General features: G+C 35.3%; 1 protein-coding gene across 1 annotated transcript; it reads right to left on the minus strand.

The window, feature by feature from the left end:
- Positions 1-785: 785 nt before the first annotated feature.
- On the minus strand, positions 786-13,761 carry LOC142636354 (metal tolerance protein C4). The gene is made up of 13 exons (XM_075810545.1): positions 13,185-13,761; positions 13,060-13,114; positions 11,028-11,160; positions 10,841-10,896; positions 10,116-10,230; positions 9,916-9,973; positions 9,683-9,801; positions 6,012-6,131; positions 4,827-4,928; positions 4,670-4,742; positions 3,046-3,113; positions 1,311-1,368; positions 786-1,202 (listed from the first exon to the last, which is right to left on the minus strand). The coding sequence occupies exons 1-13, from the start codon at positions 13,489-13,491 to the stop codon at positions 1,078-1,080; spliced, it is 1,389 nt and encodes a 462-aa protein (XP_075666660.1). The 5' UTR covers positions 13,492-13,761; the 3' UTR covers positions 786-1,077.
- Positions 13,762-17,385: the final 3,624 nt, after the last annotated feature.

A 17,385-nucleotide genomic window follows, 5' to 3' on the forward strand; every position in this document is an offset into this window, starting at 1 on the left:
ACAGATCTTGCTATGAAAGATTCCCTGGTAGGCTTCCAATTTCCAACAATGTAACCGTATATGTGAAAAGATTAAGTTAATCAAGTAGTTTCTGAAAAAATTCTCCACACACACACACACACAAAAAAAAAAAAAAAAAAAAAACACCAAACTTTATCATATAGTTTAGTTTAGTAATGAGCTTGAAGTCAACTCCTGTATAAAATAAAATTAAATGAACAATCCAAACTTTTAATACTCAATTTGGGTCAGGTTGTTTACAGCCCTTTAAAGACAAATAGTACAGTTACAAAGGGGCTTTGAGAAGATTGCGCTATCAGGCATCCACCATAGAAAGTGGATCCATCAGTATAGAATTTTACCCTGCACAATCTCTAATTGCTCTCGAAAAATCCCTTATGTGTCTTAGACAGAGCATCTGCCGTTGTTATCAATGAACACATGAGCTACACACCCAAGTGGGCATTGTGTTAATCTGACATGCATCTCTAGACTCTTGGAGACCGTCCTTAGGTAAAAGGAGTACCTGCTGTCTTGGTTTATTTCAGCGTCTTCAATGCAGATTACCACGAGCAGGTACAATGAATAAACAGAAGATTCCCAGAAAATGTTGATAACTGACTTGTGATTTTAAGTTGTAGAAAGGCAAGCCTCATCAAAATAATTACAAATCTAGCAAAACTTGTCCACCTTAAACACTGTACAAATGTCAATTTAGTAAACATAACTAAGCAAAAACAATATCAATACCCTATAATAGATAATTAGAAGAAGAAAAAGAAGAAGAAGAAGAAGAAGAAGAGTGGTTGATATATTCTTTATAGTACAGCCGTACAGGTGTTTGCCGTTCTAAGGTCATAGCTGGGAGAACTTGTTGATTTCCGATTGGAAATTCATGACATCACTGTACAATATGCAACGTGTCCCCCTTGTGATACATTGACATGACTAACAATCAATTTTTTTTTGATGAGTAACAAAATTTTATTGAAAGAGAAAATGATTGAAAATCATAGGTTAGATTGAAAAAAAAAAGAATGAACAAACGAATACAGCCTATGTATAAACATATGCGGATCATGGGCTCGGGCCTGATGGATTGTGAGCTTCTATATCGACGTGCCGAATACCAGGAACAAGCTCCTGGATCTCCTTTTCTAGCCTATCAACTTCACTTCCTAAAGCTGTGACCACCTCCTCACCTGCAATGAAAACTTAATTTTTTAACAGGTGACAACTCAGACAAAAAAAGAAAAAAGACGTGTTGTGACAACTTATTCAAAAAGTACATTCCTCACTACAATGCTTACCATAATTAGCCATGACCTTGAGCAATGCAGTATTTTCCTCCTTTGCCGCTTCACGAAACTGTGTATCATCAAGTCCAGTCAGAAATTTCCTGGTGAATTTGTTTATACCCCCAGAGAAGAAAAATAAAAAGGGGGGGGGGGGGGTCTTGTCCCATAAATTAGGTAGAAATTTTCCACCATTAATGAACATATTACTTAAGTCAAAGCATCTGTTAATAAGCATAATTCCTCACCCACCAGGGTTGGGGGGGAGGGGGGGTCCTTGCTCAAAAGTTAGGTAGACAATTTCCACCATTAATGAACAACATATTACTCGTGTAAGGGGAATCTGTTAACATGCATTATTCTTCAAAGTAACTAAAATGAACCACTATGCAATAGGAACATTCATGAGGTGCACGATCACTTGGCAAAAATATCCAACAACGTTTACTTCAAAAGCTGAGAAGGCAGACTACTTTGACGGAAAACTTATTTTATTTTTATCCGCTGTTTTCAGAAAAAGTGCTTATGTATGCATTATTGTGATTTTTCAAAGATGTCACAGTATTCACAGTATGCATTATCTCCTGTACATGCATGTCTAGATATTGCATGAGAACTAGTTCATTTTGACGATGTTCTAAAGTATCTCTCTGGCAGTTGCAACTTGCAGGTAAGAATCTCTAAACAACAAAGGTGACAATGGAAGACATCCTTATACATTTTTTTTCTTCTTTTCTGTTTTTGTGTGTGTGCGAACACTACTGTAGTCCTAATTTCTATTTGATTTAAATGTTACCCTTGCCACTAAAACTTCTAAACAGAATCTATTGATGTGGCAAATAGAAATCACCCTCACTATATTTTGATGACGTTGTGCCATGGCACCCAAAACAAGTTCTCTCTCTCTCCCTCTCTCACAGCTATTTAAAGCTCAACCCACTACCAAATCATAATCATAGCAAACCTCCTCTTAACCACTAGGCACCCACAGCCAAAACCCATAAAACACTATCAAACAGAAATAGTAAGAAACAAATCAAAACCAAATTTCCCAAAACCCATAAAACCAAAATTCCCCAAACTTTATTTGTAATGTAAGAAATCAAGAAAACCAATACACTACCCAACAAATCTATCAGGCATGGTGGCAATGGCCTTGAAGGCCAAAATGAGTGAGGGATTGGGATTAGAAAGTAAGGGGTTGGACCTCAAAATGATGGCAGAGAGCCCATCATCAGAAAGTAAGGGGTTGGAGTACCCACCAACATGGACAGGGTTGTTGTTGCCGGACACATAGGTGAAGGTAAACCACTTCTAGGTCTCTTCAATGGTAGGGACCTCAAGGACATGGCAACACGTCATCAAATAAAATTGGATTATACTCTCCAAGTCAGCAAATTTAATGTGAGCTGATTTCAGTTGGCCACACCAGCAAGTTTAGTTGCCATTCAAAAAATAAAGATAACATTAAAATCAATTAAACATAAGGAAAAATAAAGTGACAAAAAAATGTCTATGGACAAAATTGAAACTACCCAATATACAAGGATCAAAAGTGTATTTTAGCCAAATTTGTATTACATATATGGTATGACACAATCAATTTATATGCATTTAGAGACATTTAAACATCAAGAAGCTAGTACAGGTTACTATCGCAATGAATTATGCTGTGGTGTCTTTTCTTACATACAAATCAGCTCAAAGAGTGAACTGAAGATGAAAAAAATCATAGGTTAAGATGATATACCTGTCTGGCCCACTCTTCACGTCCTGTCCTTTTTAGATAATTTTGCACCACCATCAATCCATTGAAATCTTCACATACAGCAAGCCACCATCAAATTACATTGTTGTCCCAACAATAATTTCATTTGACCAAATTAATACAAAAAGAATAGCTCAAATTGATATGCCAATGTCCAGAAAAAATTTATGGTACCATAAATTTTATTTTATTTTTGTTGATAAATAGAAGAGCCCTTTGGACTCACCTCTAGCCAGTAAAAACTTACTGGCAATTGACCCCACCCACAAAAACCAGATGCCAGGTAATTCAGGGGCATTAACCCCTTAAGGAGTATACTGTAATTTTGTTTTTATAAATAATAAATTTTATTTAATTAAAAAAGTGTATAGCCCAAGTATACAGGATGTATACTGTAACATTTAATTCTTAGTAAATTTTTTTCGCATCCAAAAATAGTAAAACAGAATTCTGTTGCTGCAGATTAGGATATTGAGGCCTACATGTAAATCTCATAAATGAGATTCTGTTACACATTTTGACATTTCTCGAGATGAAGTCTATGGCCACAGTTTTAATCCCATGAAATTTGTAATGCAGTACTCTTTTTGTTGCTAAATAAAAGCTACTTTAAGCATCTCTTGGTGGAAATTCAGAAGATGCAAAATTAAATGCTCACAGATTTCATCAAAAATATATATATATATATATATATATATATATATATATATATATATTGCTCACAGATCAACTTGTACTTTGTGCACGCACGTATGTAAACAGCCACACATGCAAGGTCTAGTAAATCACTTGCCAAAGAGAGAGAGAGAGAGAGAGAGATCTAATAAAATGAGAAATTAAACAGCTAACCAAATTGAATAATTAGTAATTTGAATTTTTCCAATAAGAAACCCCATGGCCCCCCCCCCCAAAAAAAAGGGTGACAGACCATATAAACGGTAAATGAAACAACAATATTATGAATTCTCATTATAGCCAGCTAAAACTACTTAGCATCAATTTAGAGAAAAAAAGTTTAACTGAGAAAAAAATGCTCAAAAAATTAAAAAATTAAAAAAAGAATTAGAAAGAGCAAATAATTAACAATTAATATATATGTTGCATTTGAACAACGAACATAGGGGGGGGGGGGGGAAAGAAATAAAAAATAAAAATATTAACCACAGAAGTCTAGAGAAGAAAAATTATCACCCGCAGAGAGTATAGAGAGGGAAGAATGCCAATGCGCTTATATTGACCCAATATACCAAATAAAATCCTTAATCAAAGCAACATGCCACCATGTCCATAACATATTTCAATTACATCACCAATGCCTTTTTTTTTTTTTTTTGCTGAAACCTACTCCTAACAAGTTGCTGGAACAATTTTGTGGAGGGACATAGTCACAAAGCCCCCGGATCAAATCCAAGCCCAGACGTGCCAACAGGCCATGAGGCTCTTGGCACATCATCAACATGTTACCGATGATATTGATAGACATTGACCTTTATATACAACAGTTGTGTTTAAACACTATGGATGCTGGAGATATTGATGAAGATTGATATTATGACCCTAATCACAATAAGAATCAAGAAAGAACAGTAAATGGCAGGAAATTCACCTATTTCAGCCTTAAACCTAAAGAATCCAGGTCCAATAACCTCACTTTTGCAATCATATAGAGCATCTACAACCTACAAGAAGAACTTCATGTTTCAAACTCATGAAATACAAACATAACCCAACTGGATAAAATAAATTCATCACCATGGTTATACCGGGTCATTTTTCAAGAAATGTAGAACCTTCTCCATATCATGATCATCCATTGCTCTACCAATTAAAGCATGACGATTCCTCTGGATGAGAAAGATAGCCACCTGCAAAGCAAATTCAGTTTAATTACACTTACCACAACCTAAAATTACAATCACAATTGTATTATTATCTTACAAATCCTTTTCTCTTCTTTATCTCCCTAACGAACACAAGTAGGCACGTATGTGTGTCAAGGGGAGAGAGAGAGAGAGAGGTGGGGGGAGGGGGGGGACTAAAGCATCAACCATCCGTTTTATTCCTAATATCAACCAATAAAATAAAAAAGATCATCTCCATTGTCAGAATAATGGTTAAACATGATTTTTTTTTTTAAATAATTGTTAAATATGATTTTTTTTTTTCTTTTTTGGATAAGTATAAAAGTTAAATATTTTTAAATTCACCATTCCTAGTAGCTTAATCTTTTGGGACAAGTGATAGTTTTACAAAGTATTAGAGCAAGTCGTCTTGAGTTAGAACCATATCTCTACTCTATTTCCCATTTAAAAGTTAAAATTCCTATGTGTTGGGCCTGACTTATTAAGTGGGAGTTTGAACCTACACGCAAGGGGAAGTGTTAGTCATATCTAGTGCACAAAGCTCCCACAATTGCAGGGTCTAAGAGATGTGATGGTAGGCAGCTTAACTCCAATTGTAAGGGGAAGGTTAAGCGTAATGATTGAATTATTAAATTAATTATTTCTAACAGCTTAAGCTTGTAAGACAAGTGATAATTTATCATGTTAGAATATTGCTTTAATAATTATATTCATTATTTCTTAATAATTTAAATTTTTGAGACAATTGATATTTATCATAATATCATAGTAGGTCCTTAGTTCAAATTATGTCTTCACTCTATCTCCAATTTTTTTTTTTTTTTTAAATATATATATATATATATATATATTAATTAAAAACTACACATGGTTTTGACAAAATTCCTAAAGCCAATGCTTGAATGCTAGGTACTACAATCATGCCACACTCCCAAGAAAAGTTTAACAAAATTTAACAAGAAGGTACTTGTACTGGAGATCAATTCAAGCCGGTAGGTATAGAAATAAGTTGGGGCTTCACGACAAAAACATGGCATTCTTAGAAAAATTATGCATAAAGATTGATGAGACAGAAGAATCATATACCATTCCAAGTAAGTGGCCGACTATTATTGAACCTATGGGATCATACATAGCATTGCCTGTTTTATTAACTGCCACCAACGATGCAGCAGCAATGGCAAGACCTGTAACTGCAGCACCATCCTGCATATTTGAGATCATTTAGTAAGGGACATAATATTGTATTTTTTTTAGCAATATTTATAATATAACATTTCTATAGACCAAATATCGGACAGCCAAACTACTTTATAGCAATCACTGCAAGTCATATCAATTTCAAACAATGGTCTACAAGGTCGTGCATATCAGCACAAACAGTCAAGGGACAACAAGAAGGTGGAAAATACAAGAGTAACGTCAGGTGTGGGTAAGATGTGGTTCATATACTTAAACTGCTTTTATTTTGACAGAAAACCCTTTTCTTGGCTCTTATGAACAACATTAATATTTTTGTAATTTTTAATAACTATACAAACACAAACTTCCATTTACAAAATTAGATCCTAAAAAAGAAAACATTTTTTTGGCCACTTGAAAGTCTCAAAGGTCAAAACATAACCCAAATTCGGAATCTATGTTAAAATTTTAATCCAAGGGAAGCAACTGGTTTGAACTAAAAAGTCATTTGCAAGGGAGAAAAAAAATCAGCGGTCAATAGTCAGTCTATGGAGAGGAAGGAGGTGACGAGAGATATGTTACCATTGTGGAGATTATTTTTAGTTGTTTGTTCAGTATTAAGTTTTGGAAAACGATTTCTGCTTTTATTGTGCTTGCTTTCCACTAACAATAGTAATTGTTTTCATTGACTTGGCTTTTTTTGCCTTTTTTTTTGTGTACCAGACATCAAAAATATGGAAAACATTTTCCATAGAAACTAGTGTTGTAGTGGTTTTCTTATCATTTACTTGTTGTGGGGAATTTTGATAAATAACGTAAGAATATTATTAATAATAAAAAAGAAATTGCCAAGCCGAGTACATTGGGGATGTACTATGGGGGCAAAAATCAAGAAACAAAAGAACAACGGTCAAGAAAAATAGAAAAGGAAGAACAAGAAAAATGAGAAAAAATCGCACTCCATTCAAAGAGAGTGTGTAAGAAAAAAGACTTAATCTCCAGCAAAGAACGTTAGTAGCCCTCAAAGCTTCTAGCATTCCTTTCTAGCCAAATGCACCAAATCAAGCAGTGAGGCACTAATTTCCAAACATCAATGTGACGATGTCACGCAAACTTTCCTTGCCAAGCCTCAAACACCTCAAGAACAGTACGAGGCATAACCCACTGAATACCAAACAAGCAGAAAACCAAAGACCACAACTCCCAAGCTATGGTGCAATGAAGTAGAAGATGATCCACCGACTCCCCACACCTCTTACACATAAAGCACTAGTCAAGCACTATCACTCGTCTTTTACGAAGGTTGTCTGTTGTTAAGATCTTACCTAAGGAAGCAGACCAAGAAAAGAAGGCTACCCTTGGAGGAGCCTTCGATTGCCATATCATTTTCCATGGAAAGGAAACAAGATTATAAGGGTAGAAGGAACTGTAATAACCTCTAACCTCAAATCCTGTATTCCTTGCAGACTTCCAACAAACCTTATCTGGGCCAAACCTTTGCACAGACGAGGAATAGACTAGCCCCATAAACCGGTCAAAGGCTTCTTCTTCCCAATCTTGTGGTGGATGACAAAATTGCACATTCCAGTGAAACCTCCCAACAGACCAACCCATAACTTCAGCCACCAAGGAGTCTTTTGACCTACTAAGACAATAAAGCTCCGGAAAGGCCTCTTGGAGAGTACAATCCCCACACCACACAAAAGACACCAAAACACTAGCATATTAAGATGTAAACTAAAGCTTTGTTCCATCTGAATGTACATTACAGACATAAACATACCCTCCACTTCTTGAAAGCCACTCACAAGCTATGCATAACCTCAACATTTATTTCAAATCTACATAACAAGAATATCCTGGTCTATAAATCAATGAAGATAAAATGCTTCAAAAGTTTGGGGTTGAAGGCTTGTCTAAAAACTAAGAGTAAAATAATTTATTAAAGTTTTGCATAGAACGACTCACCTAATAAGCTAACACAAGGTGCACTCACATCCTGTACAGCCATAACTATGCCTCATGCATGACAACTTATATGAGGCTCCAAAGTCAAGGTCACTAATTCTTTTTCTTACACTTCTTTTCCTTTGGGCTGCAAGGGGAAGGGAGAGGCTATGTCTTGTTGGGAGGGGGAACACTTCGCAGTTGATTTTACTGATTTTAGTTGTTATGATCGATATTTTAAAGTTGTGAACAAAACTTATTATTTTTTTTTATGTACAAGCCAAATATCAAAAAATGATTTCCAAAGCATTTTCAGGAATGCAACCAAATACAAGAAAACATGCAGTTTTCAGTTGAAAACATTTTTCTGTCAGAAAAACATTTTACATTGAAGCAAATGCAGCCTTACCCTCTGTTTGGTTTGGGTGATTTGGGGGAGGATGGAAAGGGGGAGGAGGAAAATAAGGAGAATGGGGAGAGAGGGTTGTTTAGTTGGGAGGGGAAAGGAGGGGGGTTAGTGGGGCTAGGTGTTTTCTCCCCTAGCCCACAAAAATCCCATCTGCCCAATTTGGGGAGAATATGGGAGGAGGGGGTAGATGGGAAATGACCCATCAACCCCTTTCCATTTCTCCGCTGCTACACGTTTCTTTTTTCTTTTTCTTTTAGCCTAAACGGTAGTTTTTTTTAAAAGAATTTTATAAACTATTAAATTTTGTTTTATGTAATAGGGATGTGAGAGTAAATTTATACAAACTACAATTTCAATCTTCTCATTTTCTTCTCAACCAAACATAAGAGATTTCCATCTCTCCACTTTTTTCCATCCTCCCAATCAAACACACATGAGGGAAAGCTATAATTTTTCTATGCCCCCACTTTTCCATCTTCCCACTGTTTTCCATCTCTCTACTTTTTCAACCCCCCACCAGACAGAGCATTAGTGTAGCACTGCCGCTGCTAGCAGATAACTTTATGGCTAAATATTGTACATTTGTACTATAAACATGTGGCACTGCAAAAGATGTGTGAAATACTCGTGCTATATGGCCTTTTTTAGGGGGGGGGGGGGGGGGGGGTTGTTATCTTGGTAAAGGCCAAATCAATAAAGGACACATCTTTAGGTTAAGAGTTTATTCTTTTGTTTGGTGAGTGTTTGATTTAGATCCTTGCCCTAAAATTAAATGGAGGGGCATAACCATCATATTTTGGGATGAGTAGGATCATGTAGGAACCCAACAAGTTCACAAAAATCAGCCATAGTCCTTGATAAATTCATAACATTTCAATCTGGTCATTAAATCTTGAAAATTGCAACCAAGTTCTTCAATAATTTAAAAGCAATGACATGATAGTTTTTTTTTTTTGATATAGGTATGCCACGTTGATAACAATCAATGTGGCATATCCCATGACCTCCAAAATTGCCTTGTTGATACTGTTCAAATCTGACTGATGGAAAGGGCAAAATGGCAACTTTCTAAACTTAAGGGACCAAATAGGAATTTCATGTAAATCTCTTATACTTTTTGCTAGTTTATTTTCATTTAGTTTATCTTTAGTTGTTACATTCTTCTCTTACATCACATTTATTCTTTAAACTGTTGGTGAACAAAGGCAGGATAAATAACCTCTGTCATGACTGCAACAGATGTAGGATCATGACCACGCCATACATAGTCTCGCACAGTCATTCCCTCAGCTGCTGCACCTTTCTTGACAGCTTGTATGGCAACAATCAGAGAAGCACCTAAAGAAAAAAAAAATCTTTATTTTAAGGAGGGTTAAGTTGAAGACAAAATTTAATCTACAAATATGCTTGGGTCAACCAATTAGTATAAAATCGTGAAGCAATGAGCTATACCTTCAATGATAAATGAACCACCGATCACAAGAGCTGCATACTTAATATTTTCAGGGGGCTGAAGAAAATTATACTTATTCATTATTAAATTGCAAATGCATTTACTAAAGCAACACCTAAAAATCAGGAATTAATAACAGCAAAGATATAGGATTTTGGGTAATAAAATTTGCCAAGTAAAGATTCACTTGGACAAGTACCTGTGATGTCCACAAATTTTGAAACCCATGAACAATTGTAGCACCAGAACCAAGACAAAAGATACCAACAGCAGATATCAAAGACCAAACAAATCTTTCCTTGGAATAGCCGTAACTGTAATACAATATTATAAAAATTTCAGCACACACATTAAACAAAAAGAATTAGAATCCGAATTTGTGTTTTCACTCTACACATAAATGTGAATCTGTGCACATATGAGTGTAACTTTGAAACAGAAAAACAAAAGTCACTGGCCACTCCATGCAATAATGTTTGAGGCTGTGTTAAAAAACAAGCCATTGGAATTAATAACATAAAAGATGTTCATTACTGTGTTCACTATTCTAGTCTCTATAGAATTCTATCCAATTTGATCAATTATTGAACTCAAGTATTCTAGTTAAGTTTTTTTTTTTTAAGTGATGGCTATCCTAGATGGAGATATAAAGAAATAAATGTAAAATTTTCATGTAACATAGCAAAACTTTCAGAAAATGACCCCAAATCAAATCAATCAGATGTCCAAGTTGAGCCTATATGACATGACAAGATGACCATCATTAATTTTATTCATATCAATGTAGTACTTCTTAAAAAAAGCATGCAAATATAAATCTAAGACTAAAAGAAAATTTTATACATGTTACTGAATGTTGAAAATGGTGAAAATTTAAGATGTCGTTAATAGTGGGCAAAGCTCACTCATTTATGATATACTCACGGATGTAAAGCATCAGGTGCACGCCTTGAGCTACTCAGACCATAAGCAAGAAGCGCCTACAAAGTGAACAAAAATTAGTTTCCCTGCATCTGATGATAAATAAATCTGAGTTAAATTCAAAGTAACAAATCAGAAATGAGAATATTCTATAGAGCACAGTCAGGAACAATAACTTAAGAAAGAGAACCTGATTTGCAAAATCTGCAATTGAGTGCACAGCTTCGGCAAACATAACATGGCTAGAGGTTGTAAACCATACTCCAAACTTGAGAGAGAAGACAAGGAAGTTGCACCACAATGCAGTTGTGACTGCTCGTTGACTAGAATAAACACAAGACAGAAAAGAAAAACAAAAGGATTAGATTGCAAAAGAAGGAGGCCAAACTTATTGGCACTCTCTGCATCACAAGAAAGCATTCAAAAAAGAAAAAAAATTATGTCAAGCATAGCAGTCAAATCACTTATAACTCATAACCATGAGCCTGTCAAGAAGTACACTTCTGCTTTCAAATATTGAGATGGCATACAGAATTCTTTTTCTTTAAACATATGAGTAACAGTATAAATATTAAATTCATTTTCTAGCTGAAATCTCTCTATACCTATTCTAAAAATTACCTACCTTTTCACCCACTTATCTTGAAGGCCTAATACTCTTGGTAAAAGAACAATTTAACCTCATAAGGTCTGCTAGACTGCTACTACTGAATAAGTAGAGAGCCATGTAGATGTCAAATACATACAGCATAAATCAGCAATGACTGCAATGAAGCATTATCCAGGCATCTAAATCACTTAAGGTCCTTCAATTTTAATCTCAGAGCAGAGGCTGCAGTTTGACTCAACATCCCAAGTAATATAATAATTTTCCCTTAATTCTTTTCAAGTGTAAAAATCTCAAATTTTCTTCTTCTGCTTTGTTGGATCAGTTAAAAAATATATATTATAAAAGAAAGGAATAGGTATAGAGGGAGATCACTAAATCCTCTTAACATGTGTCAAACACAAGTGTACAAAATAAAGAATTTTCTCTTAGCCTTCTTAGAGCATTAGCATATGCAGAGCAAACTTTTTAGTCACATATTAACTTAAGAAGCTGTATTTTCGATTTTACCTACTCATATTTAAAACACTCCACATCCAACTCTAGTTTTTTCTTCATTCTATTAAATTAATATTCTGTATTTTTTTTTAATCTCTCTCTCTCTCTCATTTCCTGTCTTTCCCTACACTGCAAAACAAAGAGGCCATCAGACCACTGAGACAAAAATCCCCATCCTTGAAATTGTCATTCTCATCAAACAAGAGGTGGACAGAAATCCCTATGGTGGAGATCAGCCATTCAGGTTTAAGGACGCAATGGATGGTGCCACAGGATGGAGATCGCACCACCCAAGCACCAACACCTTGCTATAGATCCCCAACATACTAATCAAGAAAGACCACATGTATTCTTCCATGTCATTCTATTCTAACCAACATCTATCTTTGTTGCCTTCTTAATTAACATGTCCTTTTTTATTACTTCTACTAGTGTTATTTAAGTCTTCATCAATCTCATTTTTTATTGGTAAGTTACACACACCCAATAGGTTTTGAATGCACAACCTCGCCCTCCACCTAGAATTTATAAGGGGCCAAGGTGCCACCTGAGCTACGTTCATCGGCTTTTCCTCTACCTCTTTTTTTTCTCCTTAAATCAAATCAAATCACTATTTCTCACAGGTGCATTGCAATAAAAATCTCCCCACCCCACCCCAAATAAAAAAAAAAAAAAAAATGCTAGCACACTTGTCAACGAGCCATTTAAATCTTCAACCTCTATCAAAACCATGCCTTGTCAACAGGTCACGGGTTTGAGTCCTAGAATCAGCCTCTCCAAAAAGGGAGCTTTTGGACTAGAAGTAAAGCTGCCCACCATGAACTCTTCCAGACTCCACAAAAGTGGGAACTTTGTGCACACTAGGAATGATCAAAATCATGCCTCGGTAACCTTCAACATTATCCTAAAAATTCCTATCGAAATTCACAAAGAATTCAAAATTACATAACACAATTCCTTGCCACATTCATTTTTCATACAAAAACAACAAACCCCACCTTCACAAAATTTTATAAAAAATAATAATTAAGATTTCCAATCCTCACCTAATAACACTCAAGACCCAAATGCAAAGGTAAAAAACAGAAACAAACAATACCAAAACAGATATCTTTACCTGTGTTCATCCCTGAAGTCAATCTTCTGCACTTGCTTTGCCCTCGTAAAAAAATCTGCCACCACCACCACCAAAAATCAATAAAATTTTCAACACACAGAGAAAAAGAGAGTAAAGAACTTTACTGCGATGAGAGGAATAGTGGTGACGGTGAAGCTTGTTGTTGTCATCCAAGGAAGCCAAGCCCAACAAAACGAACCGTTTAGACGATCGAAAATGAGAACCAAAGAATGGAGAAAAACCCAGTTTAGAGCTACCAGTGCTGTATCTTTGACATTGACTGTGATGATCGGAGGAAGGGTTTAACAGTAAAAACTGTGAGAGCTTCACAAGAGGAAAGGAGTGAAAATATGAGTGTTTTTGAAGATCAGAGGAGCAACGGCGGAGATGAGAGAGGAGGAGATTAAAGCACGGCTGCGATTTTCTCCGCATACTATATGTTTTGTATTTGAGACAACAACTGATGCCTAGTACTATTGATTAGAGACAGAGTCTACTGTTTTTATTTTACAAGTGTTTTTTTTGCTAGTTTTGTTTTTCATGTTTTTTTTTAAAAAAAAAGGGTCAAATATAAAATTGAAAAAGGTTGAGAATTGTGGGGTTTTGGAATAAAATGAGGTAATGAAGAGAGCTTTTGAGCTTGATTCTTTGTTTGGCAAAGAGGAAAAGTGAAGGAGGAAGGAGGAGGAAAAGAGCTCCTCCACAGAGTGAAAGAGAGAGATTCCTGTCTCCCTCTTTGGTATATCCCTACTCACTTACCCACGCATTCTCTCTCCTCTTTTTTTTAATTTCATTTTTTTAGAATGAATAGGCCGATTTAACATTTTTATAAAAATGAATTATAGCACTTTCCATTTTAAATTATGACCGCAATTACCTACTAAATTATTGGAATGCTCGACTGGCCCTCTAATTTCAATCATGCCTTATGTCCTCTGTTTTGACGTTAATTCTAATGCTATTTAACATTGGAAGATCAATTTAACCACAATTGTACGTATTGTAGAGAGTGATAAATTGGTATTTAAATGCAAAATTCTGTCACCCTTAACATCAAAATAAACGGTAAGAGAAACATTTAAATAAAGTTATAATTTTGGGGTATTAATTGTGCATTTCAATAGTTTAAGGAGTTAAATGTAATCGAAGTGATAGTTTAGGTTGAAAAAATGTAATTTGCACTAAATATGTTCCAATTGAGTGTGTGTGTGTGTGTGTGTGTGTGTTTAGCCTATGTGTGTTCTCTCTATAATGATTGCTCTTTAATCATGAGGTTAAGATAGGATTCAAACCTAAATTCCTTAGTCAGTATTACACAACTTTACCAATTAACCTGTAGAGACTCAAAAAAAAAAGCTCCAAGCCTACTTAGATCAATGGTACTTAATCCCACAAATCAAGACCAAACAATAGAATTTTTAAGAGAGCAGGTAACTAACTTAAGTGCAATACAAGGTTAAGTCTAAGTCTAGGACCGAAGAATCCTAAGTAGCAGGTAAGTGCAAATGGAACATCAATTAAGGATAATATTCTCCTCGGGCAAATCCGAGGATCAACTTCTTGTGTATAAATTTAGTTCTAGTTCTTTACAAGGCAATCTTGAATTCTCCTCCCTGTTCTCTTGTTACATAGAAATTGTTCGTCCCTATTTTCTGGGAGGTTCCCTTCCTTTTATAGCCCTTTACCATGCATCTCAGCCCTCCACCTGTATGTCTTAGGGCATTTCTTAGGATACTTGTCTCATTAAGACCCTTTTGAAGGTGGTAGAAGGGGCTGCTAACTGTAAAATTACTGTTCAAGTGTCATTTCCACATTAATACAGCTAACAAGGTTGGTGTAAGGTATTGAATGCGGATGTGACAGGTATATCCTTCAGAATACTTCCTCACACCATTCTTGCCCCTTTTGCTATCTCTTCTCCTTTCCTTGGGCCTTTAAGGGATATCAATTATCATGATTCTCTTACTCTCCTCGAGTAGGTGAAGTCCTCTGAGTTCACTTACCCTTCTGGCCTGGATTGAGCAAATTAATTCTTGGCTGGGACTTCTTGGTCCTCAGACCCCACACATAACCTAACTGAAATCTACAATAGAAAAATATTGTGAAGAGACTAATTAAGGATGTTTGAAAATATAAAACTGGGATTGAAGTTGTTTGTTTAAGGGTAGGGATGGCTTGTGTTGAAAAAGATAAAAGAGAGGTTAATATGGTTTATTATGTACAAATGAAGTCATTTGTTTGGTAGATTTAGCTTGTATTTTTGAGAATATGAAGGAAATTTAAGATGGTTTAGTCATGTGCAATGGAAATTGATCAATGTACTAAAAAAAAAATGATTCAATCCAAGTTGGGGAATGAAAAGAAACATGAGGAGAGGCATAAAATAACATGGGTAAAAGTGACAACAAATAATATGTTAATTGAGAAATTGATAAAGAGTGCATATGAGTCAACCAATTAAATGATGAGCTTTTATAATTCAGCACAATCAATCTTCAAGGAAGGAAGAATGAGAGATTCAATTGTTGATTGAGGAAATTAATAAATAATACATACAAGTGACTCAATGAGTTGGTGCTTACATGGAGGAAGAAGAAAAGTATCCAACTATCAGGATGGTCTCCACTCAATTATCCTACCCCTTCAACCTAATTGACCATAATTTTAATTTAGATTAAGACTAATTAAGTTGAATAAATTAGTATAACTAGCAAGCATAGCTTGTCTTGTTTTTGCTACTATGCCTAATATATTATTAATCAAGTTCAATAAGTGTATTTGATGACTCCAGCCTATTAAATAAAAAACATTTATTTGTTTTGACCAATCCAACGTTAACTAGAATATTCATTAATATTTTTTCTCCAATAATAAAATAATATTAATTAATCTTAAATGTCTATACTTTACTTTTTATGTGAATTATATTCAACCCCCATTTAAATTTCAAGTATGATCTCATAAATCCATAAATCACAAACCTTTTTATTAAAAGAAATTCATTAAACCACAATATTATTGGTCGAACCAAGTTGACTGATCATTACAAATAGAGATAAAGTATACCAATTTCCATGAAAATTTTTCTTAGTTCTTTTTTATGCTAATTATACAAATTGATATTCTTATCATTTTTGATATATTAATGATTAGAAATTGAGAGATTTAAACCTTAGATATCTTTATTGAAAACTTGATGAAATGCACTGATATCCCTATGGTGGGCCTTTTTGAGATTGTGGGCTAAGCTGCCTCCTGCCACACTACGATCCAAAGGTTCTGGGTAGGAGAGTCAGGACCGGTCCAATTGCAACTCACTTTGAATCGACTTCTGTGCAAACTAAAGCCCCTTTGTTGAAACTTTGGTCACAAGCCCGTGGTAGATGAAACTGTTACAAAAGAGTTACAGTAGGCAAGCATAATATTACAACAATAAAGGAAAAGCGCTTACTGTTAGTCAAAACAAGCAAAGAATTCCCAATTAAAGAAAAGAGCAGAACAACAATAGAAAATGCATTATAAGAAGAAATGGTAATAATAATAATAATAATAATAATAAAAGAAAAGGTAACGCCGATAACTAATCAATAAGGTTAAAGGAGAAAAGGTTAGTCTGCCGTGCTTAGTTGTATTACGGAACTAAGACTAAAGAGGGAACCACTTCCTCAATGTGGATAACCTCTCAAGAAGGTCCTGCTGTAGAAATTACCCACTTTGAGAAGATGGGCCTAAATGGCTTATGCCCAAGAAATCCTTAATCCTTAATAAAGGGTATGCTTTTAGAGGGAGAGAAGAGATTAGCCTATTGGTGCATTCTTGTTATCATGCTCTTGCCTACTCTCTGTTTTTCTTTTCTCACTGTTTTCCTTTTCTAGGCTTTGTTACTTTGCTTTTCCCTCTTTTCTTGTTAGTTTTTGCTCGTGTGATGTTGTTCTTCTGGTGTTGTGGTGATGTGGTCGTTGTCTTACTGTGCACGGCAGAGGCTCCTTATATACTGCCTGCCGTGATTGATTTTTACCATTTTACCCCTTAACCACTTTTGTCTGGGTGTAGGTGTCCTTCCATACCACCCATTGGTTTGTCAACTGCCCAGCCACCACCACTCACCTGTGCTGGCCGTGTCACATCCCATTACCAGACAAAAAAATCTATTTTGTTTGCTTGTTCACCGTGGCATTCCCATCCAGATAAGGATGGGCATTCTCTCTCACTATCCCTCATGGCATGCGCCTAGTGATTCCAACTCATTTTTTCCTCTTTTAGGTGAAATATCATCCCAGCAAGACATTTCTCCCAAAAGCGTTTGAGCAGGAACCCCAAAATAGG

The sequence above is a fragment of the Castanea sativa genome, chromosome 5, assembly GCF_040712315.1.
Source record: "Castanea sativa cultivar Marrone di Chiusa Pesio chromosome 5, ASM4071231v1".
NCBI classification, from domain to species: domain Eukaryota; kingdom Viridiplantae; phylum Streptophyta; class Magnoliopsida; order Fagales; family Fagaceae; genus Castanea; species Castanea sativa.